The sequence below is a fragment of the Pogoniulus pusillus genome, chromosome 3 (assembly GCF_015220805.1).
Source record: "Pogoniulus pusillus isolate bPogPus1 chromosome 3, bPogPus1.pri, whole genome shotgun sequence".
NCBI lineage: Eukaryota > Metazoa > Chordata > Aves > Piciformes > Lybiidae > Pogoniulus > Pogoniulus pusillus.
This window is the reverse complement of record NC_087266.1, coordinates 33,306,351-33,331,829: the sequence shown is the minus strand read 5'-3', so window position 1 is coordinate 33,331,829 and position 25,479 is coordinate 33,306,351. Positions and strand designations below refer to the sequence as shown.

At 38.5% G+C, this 25,479-nt stretch overlaps 2 protein-coding genes across 3 annotated transcripts in view; one reads left to right on the top strand and one right to left on the bottom strand.

Moving 5' to 3' along the window:
* DIS3 (DIS3 homolog, exosome endoribonuclease and 3'-5' exoribonuclease) overlaps positions 1 to 3,008 on the bottom strand; it is a 31,546-nt gene extending 28,538 nt beyond the window's left edge. Inside the window, exons 1-2 of the mRNA XM_064174124.1 lie at positions 2,653 to 3,008; positions 450 to 607 (exon numbers count right to left, since the gene is read on the bottom strand). Coding sequence (XP_064030194.1) covers positions 450 to 607; positions 2,653 to 2,886 — 392 coding nt within the window. The 5' untranslated portion in view covers positions 2,887 to 3,008. The remainder of the gene's footprint in view (positions 1 to 449; positions 608 to 2,652) is intronic.
* Positions 3,009 to 4,171: 1,163 nt separating this feature from the next.
* The window catches only part of PIBF1 (progesterone immunomodulatory binding factor 1), a 178,322-nt gene continuing 157,014 nt past the window's right edge, over positions 4,172 to 25,479 (top strand). For both annotated transcript variants that reach the window (XM_064141083.1, XM_064141089.1), the window contains exons 1-5: positions 4,172 to 4,480; positions 5,356 to 5,456; positions 7,652 to 7,850; positions 13,922 to 14,041; positions 24,359 to 24,492. In XM_064141083.1, coding sequence (XP_063997153.1) covers positions 4,229 to 4,480; positions 5,356 to 5,456; positions 7,652 to 7,850; positions 13,922 to 14,041; positions 24,359 to 24,492 — 806 coding nt within the window. In that variant the 5' untranslated portion in view covers positions 4,172 to 4,228. The remainder of the gene's footprint in view (positions 4,481 to 5,355; positions 5,457 to 7,651; positions 7,851 to 13,921; positions 14,042 to 24,358; positions 24,493 to 25,479) is intronic.

Below are 25,479 nucleotides of genomic sequence, written 5' to 3'. Positions count from 1 at the left end.
CACCCTTCACCTTCTCCCACCCCTCTCTATCTTACTCCAGACATTGCCTTGTGTCCAAGGAGGAATGGAGGGTCAGCCAGGTGGGTTAGGAAGCAGGTGGATTAATCAGAAAGATGGTAGGTTAGGTTAGAGAAAATGCAGCCCAGAGCCTGAACAGAGAGCGATTTCCTTAACTATGTCTGGATTCTTGCTTTTATACATCTCAGTAAGCCTATGAGTGAAGTAGATATCACCACAGTTTTCTTCTCACAGCCTGTAATCTAGGTCTTCTCACCAAAACATTCTAGCTAGCTTCAAACTAGCACAACAAAACATTCCTTAGACAGTTGTATTCAGTTCTATGCATCCCAGCATATCTTTTTCACCTAGTTCATGTGTTCCAATTCTGTTTCCCAGTTCCTTTTACTGGACATGGGTACAACTCTGTTATGCCCTATTCCACACCTTACCTATGATGTTCATTGGTGAAAGAATAAAAATGTTTTTCAGGGGTTTGAATCACGTCCCTAATTCTCTTGTATACTGGTGCACTCCGATTCTTAACTTCTTGTAAGACTGTCTGTAGTATAATGACATTCTTAATAACAGGATCTTCAAGTATATCAATCTGAGGAAAAAAATGGAAATTAATCAATTGCTGTGCAATTCTATCCAACAACAGGCTTGAGATATGTTTGGTTAGCATGTAAAAAGCTAATGCGAATGAGTTAACTACTTCTGCCTGTTTCTCATGCTGTTGGGAAACTGAACAGCATATTAAGTGACTTCCCCCTGGAAAAACACGATTTTCCAGGCTCCTGGTGACCTGAATTTTCCTGGAGTGAAGATATGGACCTATTCTGACTTCCACCAAATTCAGTCTCCCAAACATGCACGACTCTAATCACTAGAAGTTTTGTTTACAGAAATTAGGTTCTTGCAAGTTATAATAGTTTTAAACAAAACACATCTGGCACAATCTAACAGTAATCCAACATAATTTAAAGGCCTTTTGGCATATACCTTCATAAGCAATGAAAACTATAAAACAGTACATGTTCACAGTTACACAGCTAACATGGACATGCCTGTGCACCTGTAGGCTTAAGTCTTCCAAAAGGAAACCCACTGTTTCACTGCAATTTTGATTTCTGCAGCTTCAAAGCAACAGGAATTACATTAGCTGCTTTCCACCTTTTAAAGCCTGGGGTTTTTTTTACATTCCCTTTTTTTTTTTTTTTTTTTAGGAAATGAAAAAGTTTTCATCACTTTGCCAACTCCTGACAGCCATATGGTGCAATGGAGAGGAGCGCAGAACAAAAATCCAGAGTCCCTGGCAGCAGAAACAGATGCGAACTTCATGCCCTAAGCTTAGGGCAAGGAACCGTGCAAACCCATCTCTAAACTGCAACACCAATAAGGCCTGATGACATGGCAATGCCAGATTAAGCTTCTCTGCACCTGATTTTCAGCTAACCTGAAAAACTTAAAAAGCTATGTCCATTGGGCAAGAAATTCAGTATTACTGCACGCACAAGGTGAATCACCAGGCCAACCCTTATTTTTGCAATTCTGCTCCAGCTGCTAGGTAAAACTTTTTTTCAACTGTTACAAAGACTTCATAATCCCCACTGTTCCAGCTCATGGCAGTGTACCCTGGCACATTCTAACAGTGCTCTATAGTATGCATCTGTAAACTCTGCCAGTAGATACCAACAAGTTCATAGGTAACAGACTGGAAAACATCTTGATTCGTTTTGGGAAGAAAATTCTTATTTGAAACTTTTGAGATGGGTAGCTGCTAAAACATGAGGGCTGTCCCCCTTTCTGGAGCATACCATATCAGAATTCATTAATTACTTCCAGTCTTCAATGTCTGCACAGGGCCACTCTACCCTCTACAGAGGTATTCACAAGCAGTCACAGAATCAACCAGGCTGGAAGAGACCTCCAAGATCACCGAGTCCAAACATCGATATTGAGAATTCCCTGCCTCCCAGGCTGGAATTCTATGGTCTGCACTGCCCTTGTACAACTAATGATGGGCTGCTAAGTAAAGTTCTTCCCATGCTTCTGGATTTGTATATGGGATGATTTTGCGGCCCCTATTCATTAGCTGAAATCTACATAACTCTATAAAGAACCTAAGACTGCAACAGACTATGAAAAGGAGAAGAGGCACTTGGGAAAATTCAGTGACCGTGGGAAGATCCTAATCGCTGCCTCAGAGTCCACTCATTCTCCTTACCTGGCTTTCCATGGCCGTATCAGACCACGACAAAATAAACAAGCAAACAAACAAAAGAATACTGTTCTCCCTTCCTGCTCAAAGAGCAAAACTCAACATACAGTCTAAGATACAGTCTAAAAGCGGATTAGATTCGGTGATGCTGACGGCCTCCTCAGTCGCTAGCAGGGAAAGCCAAGACAATCCAATCAGGGATGAAGCAGAACACAACCCAAGGCCGACAGCGCGCAGCTAACGCACCAGGAACGGTGCCTGAACCCCAAGTCTAAGAGGTCCAATGAATTAAAGATCGAGCAGGGCTCATGGCTCCGCAAACAGGGGCACAGAGAGACGTTGGGCCTGTGGCTCCACTGAGGGAAGCCGGCGTCCATCCGTCCGTCCGCTCCCTCCCTTCCTCCCGCAGCCCGGTTCTGGTAGCCGCTCACCTGATGAAGGAGGAGGTTGGTGTCGAGAAGGAGATAGTGCGGCCCAGGGCAGAGGCTGCTGGCAGCGCCGCTGGGCTGCGCCTCGAGACCGGCGCCGGGCCCGGCGGAGCGCGGGGGGCAGAGGCGGCAGGCGTCGGCGCCGCAGGGGATATCGTCGCGTAGGTAGTGTTCGCGCACAACCTTCACGACGGCACCCGCCCGAGTGCGCTTGAGGAAGGTCCGCGACTTCAGCATGGCGTGCTCCGCATCTGCTCCTGCGCTTCCCGGCGCGCACCGCGGCACACCGGCAGAGGGGTGGGCGGAGGATCGGCAGAGCGGCGGCCCCGGACCCAGCGCCTCCCGGCAGGCCCCACGAACGGGACGTGCGTGACCGGAGGGCCCAGCTCCCAGCGTGCCGCGCGGCAGAGCGCGGGAAGCAGCGCGCGGCGTCCCCCGGTCGCCGCGGTGATGGCACGCGCAGTCCCGCCTCGGCCAGCCCTGAGGGACGGCAGAGGGCTGCGCATGCGTACCGGGCGCCGCGGCCGCCGGCTAGGGGTGAGTGCTTGGTGGGGTGCGGGCTACCGGTGGGTTGGGGTTCGTGTTTCGTCTTTTGCCCTCCGCGGAGTCGGGCACCTAGCGAGCAAAACAGCAGCTCCTCCTGAGGAGCTGGCCAGCCTCCGGCAGGCTCCGTGCCCCTCGCCGCAAGGCAGCCCCACTGCAACTGGCCTGAGCCCTGAGGGCAGCGTTTCCTCGGTCATTTCTCCTGACTAACAAGACATAGGACTAAAGGAAATAACCTCAAATTGAGCCAAGGAAGGTTTAGGTTGGTTATTAAGACAGATCTTTTCACTAAGAATGTTGTCAAGCAAAAGTGGTTGAATCACCATTCCTGGAAGTATTTAAAGGGCATATAGATATGGTACTTACTGCCATAGTTTAATGATGGGCTTGGTAATGGACAGTAATGATCTTAAAGGCCTTTTCCAACCTAACTGATTCTGTGAAGGCGTTTGAACAACGTTTGTTGGTCTCTGCATCTCAAGTAAAAGCTGTGGTCTGCACCGAGTGGTTGTGAAAAGATGTGTGACCGTTAAGTACACTAGTCTAACAAGAACAACAGAGCTACATCTTTAATGACAAAAGTGGCCGTCAAAGTATTCCTTAGCTGTTGTCTCCAGTAAGTCTTGTATGTCTCTTTTGGGATGTTCTCTTACAATGCCTGATGGGCCTCGGGAGTTTGTGGTGCGTTCTCTTCTGACAGTGTGAATGGCATGTGGGCATCTTCATTCAGCTGTAAGATCTTACTAGTAAGTTTGATTCACACTGGTACTTAGCTTACTGCAGCCAAGCCCTTCGTTAATAAATTACTTACAAAAAATCTAAAGGCAACTGCCCAGTTTTTAGAATGGCTATCTTGAGTGAACGGAAGCAAATACATTAATATGATGCTGAAAAGTATTGCTAGTGGTCTTGCTTAATTAGTTATTTTTTTGTAATGATATAATGTCTTTCACTTAAATGTTTTGATTCTTACAGTTGATTCTTCGGGGAGCTCATCTCAAAGTATAACTTAAAGATTTGCAGATAGTGGAGGAAAATGTCACATAAAAGCTTTAAGGAAATGAGGAAGGTAAATATTTCCAGTTCCTTGGAGTCTGAAGATATTAGCTTAGAAACAACAGTCCCAACTGATGATGTTTCCTCCTCTGAAGAGAGAGAAGGTACTGTTAAAGTCACTAAGCAGCTGATTGAACGGAAAGAGTTGCTCCATAATCTTCAACTACTTAAAATAGAATTATCTCAGAAAAACCTGATGCTTGACAACTTGAAGGTAGAATATTTGACCAAGGTAAGGAGTTTTGTTTCTTTCGTTTTGATGTTTTCAGAGTATGGCAAAAACTTCTGTCCTGAAAAGAATTTGTGAATTCTATGCTGAGAGCCTGCACTATTTGTTTTTCTGTTTTTTTTTTTTACATTTGTTTTAATTTGGGTTGTGGTTTTTTTGGGGGGTAGGCCAGTGTTTGGTTTTGTTCATGGAGGGGGGTTTTAAAAGAGGAAAAAGGAGGAAACAAAGATTTGTGAAATTTAGCTCCAAGTCATTATACTTACAAATTAATGAGGTGGGATTGAGTTTTTCTAAAAACAAAGGAAAAAGATGTGTTTTCTTTCAAAAATGAATAATTTTGTCATTGATGGAAGCAGTTTTGTAGGGACTTTAAACATAAACTTGTGGACTACTAGAAAAAATGAGTGCTGAAACAATGAGGATGTAGCTAGAATATGCTGCATGCTAACAGTAGGAGATTTTGTTGCGTACCACATCCTAGTGATGAGTGAAACTAAGAAAGATGTTACAGCTTTGCCATGTTTGCGTGCAGTCCATATTTACAACCTACTATATACTGACTGAGGATTTCACTGGCTTGCTGTTCTGACTTTAAGCCTGGTTTGAAGTTGGCTACCAAGTTGCTATTTGCCTGAAAAAGATAAATTTCATAACTGAGTCTTCTTTTTATCTTTTGTTCGTTGGGGTAAAATCCATATCATAGCTAATGAAGCCTTAGCATATTTAGAGGTCTTGTTAGACAAACATGATTGCACTTCATGAGATATTTGGCACTCTACTTTTTTATTTCATTTTTTTTAATGTAAAATATTACAATTATTAATATTTGAAATTATCAAGGTAACTTCTTTTTTTCATTTTATACTTGTATTCTTTAGATTGAAGAGCTAGAAGAGAAGCTCAATGATGCAATCCATCAAAAGCAGCTATTGTCTTTACGATTGGATAGCCAGCTGGCATTACAGCAAGAAGATGCTAGGTATGATACAAGTAAAAATAAGAATTAAATCTTTAATAAGTTATTAATGTGAAATAAAATTAATTCATTGTCTGTTAGTGGAAAGTTCTTCAGTTTTGCAGAAATAGGATTTCTTTTGCAGATTAGTATTATATAAATATAATACTATAAATATAAGTATTATAAATATTAGTATTTCCATTCTAAAAATGAAATTTACATATATAATACCATGCAATTAAATTTGAATTCAGCTTTCACTAGCTGAAGTTTGTAGGTTTGATTTTATTGTTACCTGGATTTAAAATTTAATAGGAGTTGGGAGTATGAACATTCTTAGCAAGGAGAAAAAGAAGTAGGCAGAGGAGGCAAACTTACCATCAATTTAAACAGAATTTTTAATAACTGCAATTTATGTGACTTGGGAAAAGTAAAGGAATAATATTTAACACTTCCAGTTAGGATTGCTTATTGGTCAAATCAATTGATGATGCAGAATCTTACTTTTCATCTTGTTTTTATGAAACATTCTGAGAAGAGGAGGCTCAGGGGTGATCTCATTGCTGTCTACAGCTACCTGAAGGGAGGCTATTGCCGGGTGGGAGCTGTTCTCTCCTGCCAGGCAACCAGCAACAGAACAAGGGGACACAGTCTCAAGCTATTCTGGTGGAGGTATAGGCTGGATGTTAGGAGGAAGTTCTTGCCAGAGAGAGCGATTGCCATTGGAATGGGCTGCCTAGGGAGGTGGTGGAGTCCCTGGAGGTGTTCAGGACAAGACTGCCTGAGGCCAGTCAGTGCCATGGTCTAGTTGATTGGCCAGGGCTGGGTGCTAGGTTGGACTGGATGATCTTTGAGGTCTCTTCAACTTGCTTGCGTCTGATTCTGTGATTAAACCCGTATCTGAAAATGGACTGGCTAGCAGGCTTCTTCAAACTACTTGTCAATTATATATTTTAAGAGCTGTGAAGGAAAAATATTACTTAATAGTCTTCTTGTTAAAGTAGAGGATGCACCATGCACTAGATAACAGGATGTTACAAATTCAAAATCATTCTGTAGTAAGCCTAAAAGCAGGTTTAAGGCATGTGAAGCTAGATTTGAGATGAATTCCAGTGAAGTCATTCAACTAAGAGCAGCTGACTGTCAGAAAAATGTCATTCTGTATGCTTATTGACACCGGAGTGGAATATTTTTATGTTGCTCATACATGAGTTATCTGAGGAGTGCTCTGTAAAACAGCACCAATGTGCAAATTATTATTCACAGTTATAAAAAAACTTTAATTACTTTCCCTTCTCCAGTGTTTTCATTATTTTTCCTGCTTGTCTTCACTTTTCATTCCCATTTAACACAATTAAACAATCTGTGCAGAAAAGCTCCTTGTGTAGCAACTTTGCTAACCGGAGACTTTCTTTTGTCTATTTGAAACCAGTGGGGCAGGCATTCCCTTATAGTACTAGCACCTGTTTTTAATCCTACTTTTTTCAAAACACATTCTGATGTAATTCAAATATGTTTTCAGGAGTAACAGCTAAAATCTCAAAAACATAAGTCAGTCATCTTTGACTTAAATAAAATGAAAACTTTAAAGTTTCTCTTAAGTGATAATGCAGTTTCTCTCACTGTTGAATATCTTGACCCTTGCTGTAATAGTGATGATAGTGGTTTAAGGGTGGAAGTAAGGTTGGTTGTTTGTAGTGTGTATTTGTGCTTTTATGTGTTTGTTGTTTTAAATAATAACTCTGACTTTGTATGTGACACTGGATAGAAAATGAAGAGGTGTGTGTGAAATAGGCTGTAAGCATATATACTGGAACTTGGAAAAACCCAAACTGAAGTTACTATTGCTTATTTGGTGATTTAGTAGTTTGTAGGGGTTTCTTTAAATATGTTCTGCTTTTTCACATTCTTAACATTTTAATTGGTAATTTAAGATAAATTTATAAATTCAAGACAGCATAAGTGAAGATTGTCACTTCTCAGATTCAGCTTTGTATTGTCAATGTAGTTACTGTTTTTTCATGTGTGCTGTGTGTGATATGCTTGTGTAACCACAATGGTATACACTCTTGTGCTTATCACCTAATCTCTATCTGCAAATTGTCCCTTCTACAAAATCAGGATATTTCACTTACTCCCTTGCTGGGGTATTGTGAAGGTTTATCATTTACGTTACTCACTACTTAATATCTTCTGTTTTCAAATCAATCTTGAAGAAAACATCAGGCTCTAATGAAACAAGAAATGGAAACTATTTTATTGAGACAGAAGCAACTGGAGGAAATGAATCGCCAACTAAGAGAGAGGGCTGGAGATATCCGTCGTAGTTTGCGAGACTTGGAATTGACAGATCATAGCTATGAGAAGCTGAAGTCTCTTCCTGAAGATCAGCTTTCTATACCTGAATATGTTTCTGTGAGTATTGTGTTTTGTCTTGGTTTAAAATATAGCCATACCTTGGGTCTGGCAGGGATGAAGTTAATTTTATTTGTAGCACCCTGAATCTCACTGCGCTTTTTATTTGTGGCTACAACAGTGTGTGGCTAAAACACATCTGTGTTTTGGCTGTTCTTGGACAGTGCTTACACAACACCAGGACTGTCTCCCTCTGTCCCTGGCAAAGCAGGGATGATCATGAGATTGAAAGGGGACACAAACAGACAGCTGACCTGAACTGGCCAAAGGAATATTCTGTCATCTAATGTTATGCTCAGCAATATAAACTGGAGGTAGAGAAAGAAAGTCAAGATGGGGAGGTGGCTCCCAACTTACTTTTGGCTAAGATACTGCTTGGGCATTAGTTTGCTTATGGGAAGTGATTTGTCTTTGCATGGATTTTTTCTTGTTGTTTTTTTGTCTTTGTCCTCCACACTCGTTACCTGAGTTTTCTTGCTTTTCTTCTGTCTCCTCTGTCTTGATCCCACTGGAGGCTACAAGTGAGTGAACAGTAATGTGGGTGCTTGGCTGCTAGCCAGAGCCAACCCCCAACAAACTGTACATTGCTTTATTTAGGAATAAAGGGATGAGCATATAGTAGTCAACCTATTCTCTTAGAATTCTTATTCTTCCTCAAGTAGAAATGAAGGACCTTCAGAGGCAGATGTGCTTCCAGATCCCATTGTTGACTGGATTCCAGTAAAGAGCGGCACTCCTTAATCCCAAACAGTGGTGTCTTAGAGTGGAACTGATGATGTGTTTTTAAGGAGGTTAAGCTGATGGGGCATTACAATTAAATGGTAGGCACACATTACTGATAGGAAATACAGCAGGCTGACAATAGGGATTTGACTTGCCTTGCTGGAGCCACAGGTTAAAATGGCTCTTGAAAGCATTTCTTACCTTTCCCTTCTGCTTTCCATCTGGCTCTTATCTCCTGTGTTTAGTCAGGTAGAAATGTTTTATCTTAAAGTATATTTTAATACTAATTTTCTTTAAGTAATTGGTTAGTTGTGGCTTAGGGGTAGATGGAGGGACAGAGGGATATTCTGCTTATATCAAAAAGACAATGCTTTCAGCCTGTGCGATGTGTCCAGAGCATCCTGGCTCACTTCAGAGAAAGACGAGGATTTAAGGCATGTAAACTTTGGTGAATTAAAGTATTTATAGAGCTAGTTATTAAGGAAGCAGTAAATAATATGCTAAAAAGCTTGTTGTGTTTCTTGAGGTATAAATGCTGTGTGAATGAGTTCTCTTGCTGGATTAAAGTCATGGTCTACAGTACTCTAGGTATTTAGAGAGAAGTAAAACTTGTCATTCTTATCTAAAGGATGTTCTTGGGAATATATTTTTCAAGTTACAAAAGTTGACTGTGGAAAAATACTAGGAAAATCTTAGAGCTTTGAGTGATTAGACAAGAAAACCTAGCTTGGGGCCTATTAGATTGTTATCCCCAGCTGTCTACTGTACTTACTGCCCTCAGGAGTATTTGAGGGGTTTCATTAATTTCTGCACCACCATGGTTGAAAAGGCACATTTTTAATACAGGCTGAAATCCACGTCACCTTGCTTAACATTGATCTTTGGGAAGCTCCAAAACTTCAGGAGTTGATTGACAGTCAGTACAAAATAGTATATAGTTGGGCAGGACAGATACCAGGAATCATAGAATCATAGAATCAACCAGGTTGGAAGAGACCTCCAAGCTTATCCAGTCCAACCTATCTCCCAGCTCTATCCAGTCAACTAGACCATGGCACCAAGTGCCTCATCCAATCTTTTCTTAAAGACCTCCAAGGACGGTGCCTCCACCACCTCCCTGGGCAGGCCATTCCAATGGGAAATCACTCTCTCTGTGAAGAATTTCCTCCTAACATCCAGCACAACTTGAGACTGTGTCCCCTTGTTCTATTGCTGGTTGCCTGGTAGAAGAGACCAACCCCCATCTGGCTACAATGTCCCTTCAGGTAGTTGTAGACAGCAATGAAGTCAGCCCTGAGCCTCCTTTTCTCTAAACAACCCCAGCTCCCTCAGCCTCTCCTCACAGGGTTTGTGTTCCAGGAGTTAGTGACCTTGTCAGCAGCTTTAACAGAAGCTGTCACAGCACAATTAGAGTACTTTGTGAGTAGAAAGGGGCTCTAAAAAAATATGTGAAGTAAGAGAGCTAAGGAACAGCCACCTTCTACACTTAACCTACCTTTCTTTTTCTTTCTTTACTCTTGCATATAACCAATAAATGCTGCTTTTGTCTGTGACTTGAACTCCACTGCTTATTCAGTGAAGCTCCTTTCCTCTTTACACATTCATCAGTTCTTCTATTTTGAAGAAGCCTTTTTTTTTCTTGCCAAATTAGTTTTGTGGCTTTTTTCTTTTTTTTTCTTTTTCTTTTTTTTTTTTTTTCCTGGAGAGGACATTCTAAAGATAGACTATAGTGAGACACTGTTTTCTGGTGCTTCTTAACTTAATTTTGGCAACAGGAACAGCATGAACCTTAGAGTGTCAATGATGTTTTGTCATTACTTTGAGTTATTTTGGTGATACCAATACTGGGGGAAGCTACAGAACTATTTTGTATATCCTATCTATGCATCCACTTGTTATCTGAAGGCTAGGAAAAATATGTTGAAGGGAAAACATATTTTTTCTGGTACTGTATTCTGCTTTGCTTCCCTAAGGAGGAATTGTGTGTTTGAGGCAGATAAAATCTCTGGCTTTAGATCTGTGTGCAGACTAACAGTGTAGTCTGCTGATACTAGCATAAAATTCTTGTCGGAAGAGTTCTTAGAGAAAACTTGAGCAAGAATTTTCCAGACTGTTTGGGGTTTTTTTCTGGTTTTCAATTATAAAATACTACTTTAGTTTGCCAGGAGAGAAATAGAAGTATATGTAATGCTTATACTCTTTGAAATCCAGGGTACTGGCCAAACAGCAGGATGTTCTCAAGTACAGATTTGGTGTTTGGAGATTCTGCAAGTTTAAAATGCTAGAACATGAGATGTTTTTTCGCCGTTCTTCCACAAAGGGGTGCAATAGTGACAGGTTAGAGCAAAGACTAGGCAGTGTTTAATGTTATGATGATAAATAAAAAATGTTTTTTTAAGCATCTTTCTCATAAAGTCATGTTTGTTTTGGTTTGTTTTCAAGTTATATGTAGAAAATCAGGTTTTTGTTTTTTTTTTTTTACACGAAAATTATTTTTTTTAGAAACAGTTTATGCAAAGTTTTTAAGCATTTCAGGTTGTCAGGCTCATGCTTGGCAGCTGAACCACTTCATTTTTTCAGTAAAGCAGTCTTTTGTAGTGTCGTGGAGTAATTTTTAGGCAACTTGGTGAAACATTTTATCTGCACATTTTGTATTTTTTACCATGTCTTTCAGTTGCATCGTTTTAACTACAGATTGTTGTACTCTAAGAAGGCACTTAACTCATGCAACTGCTTTCACATAACTTCATTTAACAGAAGGCAACTTTCCCAACCTATGCATTCACCCATAGTTATCCATTAAAAGTGGTAGGCATATGCTAAGAGTTTTTTCAGACCTGTTCAGACAGTTTTTCCTTACGGAACACCTATACAAATTGGTAGTTTTAAAGATACTCAATTGTTTCTGAAAACATGTTAGAATAATTTTTGTTTCTACTTGGCAAAAAGTAACATATGGTTGGACCACTGAGTTACACAAACACTTATTTACCATCAGGCAAGCTAAATAAGTTGGACTTCTGCTACAACCTTCTCCTCATCTACTGTATTCATTTGCACTTATTACCATGGATTGATCTTTTTATCAGGAAGGCTGTGCAGATACACTTACCCTTTATACCTATATCCCATATCATCTTGGTGTGATGGTAGGTAGTCTGTTGTAGAATTGTTGTTGTTAGGAAAGTGTGTCATGGTTACCTGAGTTAGCTTTCCTAAGGAAATCACAGTTAAAAAACAGTAGCTCAAGGGAAAAACTAGACGTGGCTTTGGAAAAGCACATAATGCTTTGGCAACAATTACTGACAATCAAGGATATTTTTTGAGAAAAAAATAGACTTATGTAGTCAATGGAAGGTGTAGTTAAGAGACTAAAATTGCACTTAGTGCTTTGCATGCACACTACTAAAGTTCAGTTGTGTTGTTTGTCGGGTTTTTTCCCCTAAGGAAGTAGTTGAATTCTGTCGTAGTTCGGAAGTTACCCACAAAACTAACTTCACTGTTTGATTCCATGCACAAACCCATCAGAAGCAATGTGACTTAATAGGTGGACATGAAAAAACTCCTTGCTTACTGAAGTAACAGAATATCGCTAGAAAAAAGTAATTATAAAATAGTAAAGTGAAGGAATAATGTGTACTTAATTCACTTCCCAGATCAGCAAGATCATCTAACTCTAACATGATTGAGTTTGTCATTTGGAACATTCACAGCATTAAGAAATAAATTATCATACCTTATTTTGGATTAAATTGCATTCTGATTTTAAAAAGCATCCTTAATTCATTTAATGTGTAAATATAAAAATAACGAATTTTAGCTTATGCTTGTTTTGCATCTAAAGGTAAGGATGAGAAATGAAGCTCTCTTGCTGAATGCAACAAATTCAAACAACTGTAACTTACAAAGGCAGTGTGTGAAAAACCTTGAGAACAGAAACAAAAAAAGCGACCACTTCTTAGAAAATTTCACTTCTCTGCCTTACTGTGAGTCTTCCAGTCATGTTACACTCTTGCTTTATTGTGTAAAGCAAACTACACCTGTATTTACATTGCAAATTTCCATGGCTTCTCTGTTTTTTAGAATTGTATGCAGTCAGTTATGTGGAATATACCCGGAACTTTTCTTTGTTCTCTGCTATTTACAGGTAGCAAAACAGAAACTTGTCTTCCTTTTGCATGGAAGTGTAGTACAGCTTGCTCTTAAATGCTTATCTTGCTTTCTTCTTTAATCAAATATCAAACAAAGTGTTAATGATGAGGGCGTATCAAGCAACTTTTGCATGAGAATATTGCTTAATTATCTTTTATTTTCTTTTCATCCCCCAAAACAAACATTTTAAGGTATTGAGTTACTCTGGGAGTACTAACTTGAATGCGTGCGTGGGCGTATATCAAAAAAGCTCTTTCTTCTTTGCTCTGTCTCTTTGTTTTCTACAACTGACTTTGTGGTTTTATTACTGTTTTTTTTTCTGGTTGGTTTGTTTGTTTGTTTTCATTTTCTTGCAGTAGAAACATGCTGGAAAAGTTTTATGGATCTTAGTTGTCTGAGACTATGTGACTGGCATGGGGGAAGAGGGAGGAGTATGTGTTTAATATATATTTTTTAATCCTTTTACAAGACCTTTTTTTTTCTTTTTAATTTGGCATAGTGGAGCCTTTCAGAGGCTTAGTTGCATGATGCAGCTGAACCTGTATAGCAGCGCACCAATGCTGAGTATGTGTCTGTGGGGTGCGTGTCACACTTCTTCCTGGTTATGTGCTGTTCCCCGCTTCCTGTGCTTTCATTTGGCTTGGTGCACATTCAGCACGCTGAACTGTCAGAAAGCAAAGCTCATCTCTCTCTGTTTCTACACACCCCATAAAAATTTATATTGGCTTGGGGGAAGTTAGCAAGTTAAGTTAGTTTATTGCTAAATAGGCTTTTTGGTATTTTTTTTTTAATGCTATTAATCCAGTAGGCTTTAGAGTGGGGTAGAGAACAAGTGATCCATTAGCATCTGTATTTCTTTAACTAGGCAGCCTGACTGAGAACTGCTGTAGTTGAACAGAAATACAGAAATGCATATTTTTACCTTCATTCCTCTTTTATTTTTTTTTCTTTTAAGTTTTTTTCAGTGCCTAACACAAACAAGTAATTTCATAGTTGCTGCTGTCAAAGGCTGAAGAAAGATGCTGTCTTTATTTTAACACATCCTCACCTGCACAAGTCCAAACAGGTTCCTGATATGCCCTAGAAACCATTTGCTGAAGTATTACCATTAAATATTCAGCTGATTTGTAATGGGAGTTGTAGTTTTGTGACTGCAGTTTTTCTAGTCGCAATTTCAAATGTATATCTTGTTCTAGATCCGATTCTATGAAGTTGTCCATTCCTTAAGGAAAGAACTAAGTGAACTACAGATGAAAAAGGAGAACCTAGTAGAAGAGCTGAGTGGCTACAAATCCCAACTAAAGTGTCTAACAGAGGTTTGTGCACTTTAATTATCTGAAGAAACTGTGTAGATCTGTATATGTACTGTGAAAATCTTATTCTCCAAATTATTATTCTTTATAAGATAGACAAGGTGTTTTGCTGTGCAAAAAATTACTGATGGGAGGAGGGATTGGGAAGGGAGGAAAAGAGAAGCATGATATGTATGTTCTTACCTAACAGGTAATTTTATGGCAGCCCTGGAAGATTTGCTTATAAGATGGTTCAAGGTAGATTGTTGGCAACTATGTTGTGCTTTTTGAAGGCAAGGTTCAATTTAGGGTGGAGAAACTGAGACAGGAGATCCATCCAGCAGTAGCTAAAGACACTGTGATGTATAGTTCTCAAGCTGGTGATCTCTTGATAGGAATTTGTTTTGCCTTTGTTGTAATGGTACAAAAGACCTTTTCAAATATAACTCAAATTGCATATTTGTTGTTATGCCTTTCAACTATTTATATTTTACTTTTTCTATTTCTTTCTATACTAAAGAGAAAGATAATTTGATTTCAGATGAGGTAGAGGAACAAATTACCTGAATATATGGATTTTGTAATTTTCAAAGCATAAAGAAGTTGCAAGAGTATAAGGGAAATGTTGTTTTTAAGGTATTTATGAAAATTTACACAATTTCTTTGTTCAGCTAGGATGATTTCTGCTTTAGCTTACTTCTGCATAATCTGGAGTTGTGGTAAGACAGTTTCAGGCACCCAGAGCATATTTATTGAAGTTGTGGATGGTAAGGACTTAAACACCACTGTTATTTTACTGCCTTTGATTTACATGAGCATTTTCCTTTACTGTACACTTTATGTGCTCTGATTTAGTACAGTTCTGCAGGTGTACTTCAGCCTTCTGAGCTATGACTGACATCTGTGTTAATATTTTCTCGGTAGTTCAACAGAATAGTAGATAACAGTAATTAAAGCTGTGCTAGGATCGGTTTTCTTGGTACCTTGACCTTTCTTCAATACAGAAACTTCCGGTTTTGATTTTTTTGTACCACATGGTGGCACTATCCACCTTTTCCACTGATCCAGTTTTCAAAGTTTGAACTTCACTGTGCTTTTCTTTTGATCCTGACAGCACTAGAATGTTGCCTGTGAACTGAGTTGGTTCTTTGAATGCTTGTACCCTGTTTGCATAAGCATGCCTAGAATGAGATATGTTTAGTAAGAATGAATACCTCATTTGAAAATGAAAAGAGAAGAGATCCTGTTGCTGAAATGTCCCAAGAGGAAAAAGGCTTGCTTACAGTTGTTCATGGAAATTATTCCTTAGCATTCTGGAGTTTTAGATAAAGTCATTCACTACATTTCTTCCATATGTACAAAAAAAACACCAAACCCAAGTCTTCACCTTACCTTTTTTGCATAGAAAGGGCGTGTTTGGGATATTTAATGAGATGTGACCTGATACAAGGTATTTTGTGTATAGAGAGACTTACAAGTCTCTGTATTTTTGCTTCTGGGAAGTTTAGATTTGACCTAGCATCGTAACAAAGTACCTCAGGCTGTTTCAGATGATAAGGTAAGAGATGCATCCTCAGTACGTGGTACTTTAGAATCTCTAGTGTACTTAGTACTCTACCGTGAACATGCCTACATGTTTCTTGCAGCTTATGAAGAAGTAGTTTCAAGGTGTATTGTTGGGTAAACTTATTTGACCTGTATTGATAAAGGCAAGCTGTTTTTGCAAGCAAATTTTTCAGTGGGAGATAAAGTACGAGGCATTCAGAGTTTTACTTAAGCTCTTCTACTCTTCTTTTACTGTTGCTTTTTTAGGTTTACTTGGGTGTTTTATGTTGGTTGCTTGGGATTTTTGTTTTGTGTGTGTTTTGCATGGGTTTTTTTTGGTGGTTGGTTTTTTTTTTCCTCATGGTATTCTGATCATTCTTTGTTTCCAGCTGCATGAAACATAGCTGCTGAGATTTCTTGCCTGTTATTTAATAGCTTACATTCTCCAAATCCTTACTCTGGTTCCCCATCAAATATTCCTTAAATTTTAAGCTTTCTCCAACAGTTGCAACATTTCAGTTCTCTACATAGTTTATCAACAAAGTGTCCTGGGTTTGGAAAACTGAGAAACAGACATCTGAAATACAGTCATCACTGATATTAAGGCAATCATTTTTCCTCTCAGTGAGGGTAAATAATTTTGTGCAATAAGCATTTATCTTTTTCTACTATTGCAGATAATCAAAGCTCTTCCTAATGAGTTTCAGCATTTTTTTTTCCTTTGTGGAACATGGAAAAGAATTTAAATACATGCTTGGCCTAAATCTTTCTTTTAACTATTAACAGCTTGAGAGTGAAGGATTGTGCTGGCTTTTCTGCTTGTTCATGGCTGACAGACTAGGTTTGAGTAAATTTTATACCTGTAGATGTTCACCCTGAAATAATGTCATGAGAAATGTGGGAGAATTAGGAGGAGATTCATAGGAAAATGTATCTAGCCAACAGAGAATTGAGAGTTTAAAGAAAATCCAAATTTCTGTAACATTAAGCCAACTCTATGAAAAATTTCGGTGTTAAATGAATTATAAGATAACCATTTCCTAACATGAACTGTTACGGCTGTGGTGTTTTAATTTGTTCAGAGGAAATAATCTCTTATTTTACTGTTCTTATTTCAAAGTGTGAATGAATGTATGACACTTCTTCTCTGGAGTTATGAGCATTTATATACTGGTCTGCAAGAAAGCAAAGCAGCACGATTCTATTCTCTGGAGCCAGTGTGGCTGAGTGTTGGTTTCAACTAAGTCTTCTTTGCTATATGTCACCTTTTTTTTTTTTTTTTTTTTTTTTTTTTTTTTGTTGGAGGATGTTAAAAAAAAAAAAACAACCACTGAACAAAGCCCAAACACAACTTACTGTTGCAATAACAGAGCTAGCCTGGCACAAAAGTTGAGTGCAGTGTCCTGATAATGTAGACTCTTAGCCATCTGAGTTTCTAAGCATTCAGCAGTACCAGTTAGAAAGCTTGGTTCTATAAAAATTGCATTGCCCTTGTAGCCTTGCAGAAACTGATACTCTGAGTCTTTACAAATCCACATGTTCTTTAGGCAATTCATTAATTCATTTGTATTAGCAAAACATATGTGACTTCAGGGCATAAAAAACATCTTTCAAATGTTTGTTGTTTTTTTATTTGTTGTCTGTATTTGTTGCTTGTATTTGTACTGTAGGTATATGAAAGTAAATTTTGTCTATCCAGAAGGGACAGAAGGTCTCAAGAATGTGTTAGCTTCTGTTAGCCCTCATTAATTCCTAGTATGCTAAGGACTAAGACCACTAAAACTCTACACCTTTGTAGCAAAGCCCTCTTGCTGGTTGTCTGTTGTTACTCTGAGCTAGTTTATGGCTTTGTGTGCACAGTTGTATCTGTGATTTAGACCAGTGCTGCAGCAACAGACCGGGAGGAGGTGATGGAACTGGTAAAAATTATGTTAATTGTAGTAACCAAATGTACAGTACAGACACATTTCAGTTCTCCTTTTACAGTTCTCAGTACTTCAAGAACAAATAATGTTGGCTCCACTGCTTCTGGAGGTACAGAAAGTCCAGCTATAGTATATTACCAGGAGCTTCTCAGAAACAAAACCAGTTTCTGATGTGTGTGTTCCCATGCTGAACATCAGTGTACTATTTTCAGAGTTGTTTGCTTCCAGAGTGGTTAGAACGTTTCTTCAAACAGATGTAATTTACTACTTGCATGTTTCTCTCAAGACTGGGAGAGTCTGAGAAGGAAATTCTGCTTTTCTTTGTAGCTCTGTGAGATTAAATATTACTTTCTTCTTCTGGCTATGAGTTTCTTGGCAATGTTTTCCTGGAATTCAGTCTTGATACAGTTTTATCAGGGCTTGCTTTCTTCAGTTATTTCTTATGTGAAGTTGCCTTCAGGACTTGCAATCATATTTATAGTATGTCAGTTACCTAAAAGCTATGCTTAGCCTAAAGACAAAGCCGTATGTATGTAGGACAAAGATCTCTTCTACAAGTTCATCTCTGAGTTTGGATTAGTAGCTGTCAAGTTTTGCTAGACATGCCTAACAACTTTTCTCTGTGATCATGTTTCCCAGATGGAGGAAAAACGTTTCTATAGTCTTCAAAGAATGAACTAAGCTATTGCACTCAAAGGATCAGCTGGCACTAGATATAGCTGAATATTGTAAAATTGAGTCTACTGTTGCTACTCCAGATGGTCTGAGTTCTCCCAGTATTTCTTCCTAAGTTTGCACATCAGTAATTAAAGACTACACACTGGAACTCTTTCCCAGACCCTGAGCATCAATTTTTTTCAAGTGGTGTTTTGATAATTTGGTCTTCACATATCTGTAGAATGGACAGATAAGTCCTCATTCTTAGGTGAGATAGGTGCCTTCTTTCCTTCATTACTGTTAATATTTATCTTGTTCAGGAAAAAAAGCTGTGAAGAAAAAAATATTCTATCAATAACTACTAGCTTCTAACATTTCCAAGACTTGAAAAAACAAGTAGGTATCTATGAAAATTACCTTTTCTGATCTATGTCTTTCTACCTCTCTTGTTATGTAGCTACGACTTGTATTGACTGCTAATTGTTGTTCAGGAATTCAGAGGTACCAAATGGCTTAATTCTGGTCTCTAATACAATGTTCTCAAGGTTCCCTTTCACTTCAGACTATTTCACTGAAGGTTCTTGTCAATTCAGATGCAAACAAAAGGAGCTCTTTATTCTCCCCGTTTGCTTTTGCCATAGAGACACTTATGCCAAATCTCTTCTTTATAAACTTTCTTGTAAGGTTTTCTATTTTGGAAGTAGCTCAACATTTTTTATTATAATTTTTGGTGTCAGATAATGTCCTATCTGTAGTCCTTAGCAGATTACCAACTATATATCAACACACTAAAGGAGATGTCTCATTCATCCTTTTATATGTAACTTCTTCCCTACTTTTTGGCAGGTGTATTTAATTTTTGAGTGCATGCTATGTAGACAGATTGGAGCAAAATGTCATCTTTATCTCATCCAAATAACTAACTTAACGGAATTTATTTTTCACATTGCAATAGTTTAGTAGCTTTACATTTGCCTAGGGCTGGTAGATACTTTAGAATATGAACAGAAGTAAGTGATCTTTCAAAGGTAAGTTCTTTTAAATAAGCTTTTAAAAAGCAAGATCACTTTTTTCTTCAGGCTTATCTGTAAACAGTGTGGAGAAGTCACGTTACTTCTGCTTGATTGGCTGATTTATCTTTTCCCTGCATTTCTGCTGTTTGTCTTCTTATCCCCAAAGGCTTTTTAAAAGATCACTTAATCCCTACCATGTATTATGTGTTACTAACTTTGTTCAAAAAGTGTCACCCAGTTGTACTTGAAACTTAGGTAAATGTTCATTTCAGTGACAGCAATAAGCTGCTGTTCATTCTAAATGGAAGATAGCAGAACTTAGTATCACAAAACTGAGGTCTTTCATTAGGTCTTTAGTTTCTCCACCACTTTGGGTTTTAAATGGTGCAAACCAGACAAGTTCAGAGTTGTCTTTCTTACTATAAAATTATAGAATGCATCTAGTTGGAGGGCATACTGAAAGGTCATCTTGTCCAACCCCACTGAAATGAACAGGGATATCTTTAACTAGATCAGGTTTCTTAGGGCCCCTTCAAGTTTAACCTTACGTGTTTCCAGGGATGCTGCCTCCACCACCTCTCTGGGCAGCCTGTTCCAGTATTTCACTACCTCATTGTAAAGAATTTCCTCCTAATACCCAATCTAAGTCTACTCTGCTCCCATTTAGTCATTGCCCCTTCTCCTATCACTTAATGCCCTTGTAAACAGTCCCCTTCAGATACTGAAATGCTGTCGTGAGTTCTTGAAATACTCTGTCAAAAGTGTTTGTAAACCAAATGGAAGCACTTCTTGCTGGAAACTGCTGCACATGCTCTGTAGAAGTCATCTGTATTGGTTAATAAGAGTTCCCTTGGTCAGCTGTGTTAACAATTTCTATAAGCAATGTTTGCCTACTCATCTTGCACAGAATAGATTTATTTTAACCACCTTGGCTGTTTGAGTTGCCACTCTTTCAGTAGTGAAAATTAGTAATAAGCTGAAGAAAAACCATGTCTGTGGGCAGGATCATTGCAGTCATGTTCCATGTGAGGAAGTACTGTTTGTCCTTTCTTTTTTATTTTGTTTTTTAATGTTTGTGGCCTTACTGAAGTTATTTTTATTTATTGGTGTTATTTCCAGGACCTCATTCATGTCCTTGAAAGTGCTTTCTATCTTGATCCTTTTTAAAGCTCTCTTTTTGCTTCAGCAGGATAAAGCTGTTCATCAAGGCTTCCAAGCTATCTCTTGAAGATAAATTGAAAGATAAAGTTGTTCCATTGCAGTGATCTTAAAATCTCTATTCAGGGTGAATGTACATTGTTGTAAGTCAAATTAGCTCCATCACATGCAAAACAAGGCTTATTTTTCCTAAGCACAGGCAGCAGCAGTTTGTTTGTATGTCTTTAAGACACATCACTATAGAAGTCCAGAAGCTGGTGTATCTACTACCTGGAGATACGTGTATCACCTAGGGGGTTTTGTGTGTTAACATATGGACTGTTTATTAGCTTGCCTTGCCACATTTCTTTCTGTGTTTAAAGTAAAACTTTGATACTTTAAAGATTAGGTAGTTGAAAAATGGTGATGTGTGCAGTAGATTTAGTATTTCCTTAAGAAATTACCATAAATATCTGAAAAAAAACCCAAATAAAATTTCCTTCCTTTATTTAAAAGTTTGATATTTTAAGTATGTCTTAGGATCACTTTTCAAAAGTAGAAACAGCTTCCTTCCCCTTCACTGGAGTTACCATGTTGATACATGACATTAACAACTGATTTGTTAAAAACCTAGTTTAGGTGTCTGGTATTAGAAGGAACTAATGTTGTAGGTGTTTACCTGTTCTCTTAATTAATGCTTTAGAGCTATTTGTGATAAATTTGTCCTGAGGTTAACCAATTTATTTTTATACATATATATATATATATACACACACATATACAAATTATACTGAGTTATCCTTTACCTGCTAAATGTGTAATACTGTGTTTCAATAGCTCACTTTGTGAAGGGTGTATGAATTCCAGCATGATACCAGCAGCAGAATAGCAGAAGGTATCCACAGAAGAATTACATCTAAACTTAATCTTTCAGTTTGCACCTAAAAGTTCAGTGCCCTTACCACTATTGCAAGATGAGTCATGTTTGTGCTGTGTAACAGGGCACTTGCACGTGTATGGCACATCTTTGAAACTGTAGCTAACTTGTACACAACACTTTTGAAGACATGTGACAGGGACTTTGCCATTTTAATAACACCATCTTTATAAATGATGGCATTTAAAGTGGTTTAAGGAAGAAGTGTTCTATAGTGTTAATTTGCCTAAAGTATATCCATCAATTATGGTAAACATAAAAATAAGCCATATATACCAGACTGCTAGGATGAATAACAATGGTGTCTTTAGATGATATTTACCATCCAAAATCTTCATGAAAACTTTGTCTGTGTTGTTATTTGATGACTGTGATTTAATGTGACTTCAGTGCAAGTATTTGGTGGTTTGGGTGTTACCTGCCTCCTCACTTATGAAATCACCCAGACTAGACTCAGACAAGCTGGAAATTAGAGTGAAGCTTTATATTTACAGTTTAGCACAAGATACAAGCAGATACTTACAATATATCACAGTATTATTAGGATTGGAAGAGACCTCACAGATCATCAAGTCCAACCCTTTACCACAGAGCTCAAGGCTAGACCATGGCACCAAGTGCCACGTCCAATCTTGCCTTGAACAGCCCCAGGGACGGCGACTCCACCACCTCCCCAGGGAGCCCATTCCAGTGTCCAGTTTACAGCTGTAAACAGAAATATACAAGCTAAAAAGGTAATACAGAAACATAACAGCTCTCCCAGAAACCAGAGTCCCAAGGAGGGGCTCCCAACCACCCTTCCACCTCCTTTCCATCTCTCTACCTTATCCCAGACTTTGCCTTACATTCATGGTGAGTTTGGAGAGTTGTCCAGGGGGGTTAGGAAGCAGAAAGATTAGTTACACAGACAGCAGGTTAGAGAGAAAAGCGTAGGCAGCCAGAGACACATAGCCACTGTGTTATCTATATTTGTGTTCTTGTTTTCACACATCTCAGCAAGCCTATGAGTGCATCAGACATCTCTGTTGTTTCTTTTTCAGAGCCTATCATCCAATTCTTCTTGCCAAAACATTCCAGCTAGCTTCAAACTATCACAAAGTGAAAAAGACTAGATTTGTGAAATACTAATACAAAAAATATTATTTATCAACAGAATGCTTACATAACAGTTTGGTAGCTCAGGAAGCTTTTCTGTAGTGTCTTACAAACATTTAGGTGTGTTTTTTCAAGAACACACTCTTGTCATTCTTTTTCATGGTACTGTAAGTTTGATCAAAGTGTTCGTTTTTCCATCCCAAACCTAGAGTATCATCCTTGTGTTGATTCCTCCTTAGGAAGATTGTCTGCCAGGCAAACAGCAACAGAACAAGGGGACACAGTCTGCAATTGTGCTGGGCAAGGTATAGACTCGATGTTAGGAGAAGTTCTTGCCAGAGAGAGTGATTGGCATTGGAATGGGCTGCCCAGGGAGGTGGTGGAGTCACTGTCCCTGGAGGTGTTCAAGAAAGATTGGACGAGGCACTTAGTCCCATGGTGTAGTTGATTGGACAGAGCTGGGTGCTAGGTTGGTCTGGGTGATCTTGGAGGTGTCTTCCAACCTGGTTGATTCTATGTTTTTATGTATTTAGGAGCTAGCCTCTCCACTCTATATATACTGTTGCCTTAAACTTTTCTTATCTACTAAAAACTAGCTAGACACAATTACTATGCTTTTTTACAACTGCGTAAAGCATGGCTTTCAATTTTGAAGAGTTACCCAATGTCCCTCTCTGCAAGAGATATACAATGGTTAAATGATAGGTTCAATAATCACACCTTAAGGCAGTCATTTGGTTTAATGTTCCTCTTCAGTGAATAATATTTTACATCCATTTTGTATAAATAGATTAAATTATTGCTTATCAAACATCCATTATTGAGCTTGCCATGCATTAACCATAGCATTAAAAAACAAAACTCATTAGTATTCTGAGAAACACAATATAGGAAAAATCTGAATTCTAAGAAAGTATTCTGAGATTTGTAGGAAGCAACTTATTTTGCTGTCTGCCAGTTTTCCCTGGTACTGGGGATGAATGTTATGGTTTTGTTGTTCTGGAGAAATTACTAAGTAGTACAGCTTTTGGGACAAGCAAGTAAGGTTAGTTCATGAAAATAAGTACTTACTTCGTAGAAGAATTTGAGATTGGGGATTATGGTACAAAATTCATCTGCTCCCATGAGGGATTAGAGGGAAGAATATGATAATTATGAATTCTGTTTCTCTTCAAAAGGAATACCCACCGTTTTACAAGACAAATGCTTTCTGTATGTTCTTTTGCTTTGGTCCATTAGTTTTGGTTTGGGTTTTTTGGGTTTTATTTCCTTTAACTTCCTATACAAAATCTTTGGATAATATGCTTTAGATGCTATTTCTGAACTGTATCTCATAATTTGCTGGCTAAAATGTTTAATATAGTGGCAGAAGTTGCCAAACTTTCTGAATGGCCAAACCTCTTTCTTTTTTATTTTAGTGGTCTAGCAAGTATCTTCATCAGGAGGCTTGTCTGTAAGCGTTATAAAGGTGGCATGACTTAGGACAAGGAGCAATGGGTGTAAATTGCAGCAAAAGAGGTTCCACCTCAACACAAGGGGTAACTTCTTTACTCTAAGCATCCCAGAGCACAGGAATAGGCTTCTCAGAGAGGTTGTGGGGTCTCTTTCTCTGGAGCCTTTCAAGGCCTGTCTGGATGTGTTCCTCTGTGATCTGTTTCAGATAGTATTGTCCTGCTGTCGCAGGGGTGTTGGACTCCATGATCGCCTTGGATTATTTCCAACCCCTAACATCCTGTGAGCCTGTGACTTTTGTGCTATAGTACTGGCCGTATGTATGAGGCTTATGCATCTTGGAAGTTGTGCTAATAGAGAAATGTGTTTAAAAAAATAGTTATCTTAATCAAGTGTTTAGAACAAGATAAAAGTACATTGAGTATCCATACAGCTGTTTACGATGTGTGCAAGATTTCCAAATGTGGACAAATGAAAATACATGAATATCCGTAAGAGGATTCCACAAAATTTAGCTAGTGATTGCTTTAAGTAAATATCAGTGTAGCTGTTGTCATTTCAAAATGTCTTTACCTTGCAGAACTATGAAGATGAGAGGAGAAATCGATCAGAGCTTGAGGTTAGATGTCAGCGTTTAACACTGGAACTGGCTGATACCAAGCAGATGATTCAGCGAGCAGATTACAGACAAGAGAACTATGATAAAGTGAAATGGTAGGTATCTCAGAAGTTCAAGTGTTCTACTAACATATAAATATTAATTGGTAAGCTTCGACCTTAACTGATGAGAACTCTTCATTTGATTTTTTTGGTGATAGACACCACTGATATTTTTACTTACCTCAGTGAACTATGTTTCAGTTGTCTTCTTGACTATATTGTAGTCATGAGATGAACAACATTTTGAAATCTGATGCATCAGTTTATCTTCCCAAAAGTTTATATTTAGGGATTTACTGTATTTTCAGAAGAGCATGCCAGTCTCAATTCAAGGAGTGGGAGCTATTGATGCCAAGCATATTAGAACAAGTACTCTTTATTTCCTATGATCTAACAAAAGGCCCTGTGCTCTACTGTGTAGTGCCTACATAGGGAATTAAGAGGGCAGGACCTTGGAAATATTTACAATTTAATGTATCCTTGTAACCATAAATTTTAAAGGGCTGTTATGAGAACTCCTTTGTCAGAGAATCTTAGGATTACTTCAGTGAATTTGTTTAACTGCAGGAAGTTCCTATGTCTCTCTTAAGTTTTAAAATACAGATTTTATAGTTTAGCCTGTGATTTGAATGCCAGTCTTGTAAACACCAATCACAAAATAGTGGATATGGATTTCTTATTAATGCACTCACTGACATATACTTCACAGTACAGCTCCCAAAAGGCTTTTTTAGTGTGCTGGCAAGTACAAGAAGTCTTGTGTTTGGCACATGTGTTGGGGAATGGATTAAAAAATGGGGATTATGAATAGAAGACATCCTGTTAGCTCCTTTGTTGCTCATATGGAATGAACTTGGGCACAGTTACTGACGCAAATGACTTTACCAAAGAATCTGTCTTATGGATAACTGTTCACAGCTATACATACTAAAGCTTGAAGTATACCTGGAAGCTTGCTGCAAATAGGATGAATTGATGCTATGGTTTGCTTCTCATGTGCAACTGCATCTTGGTAAAGGGTTTGTAGTAATGTTCATGTGA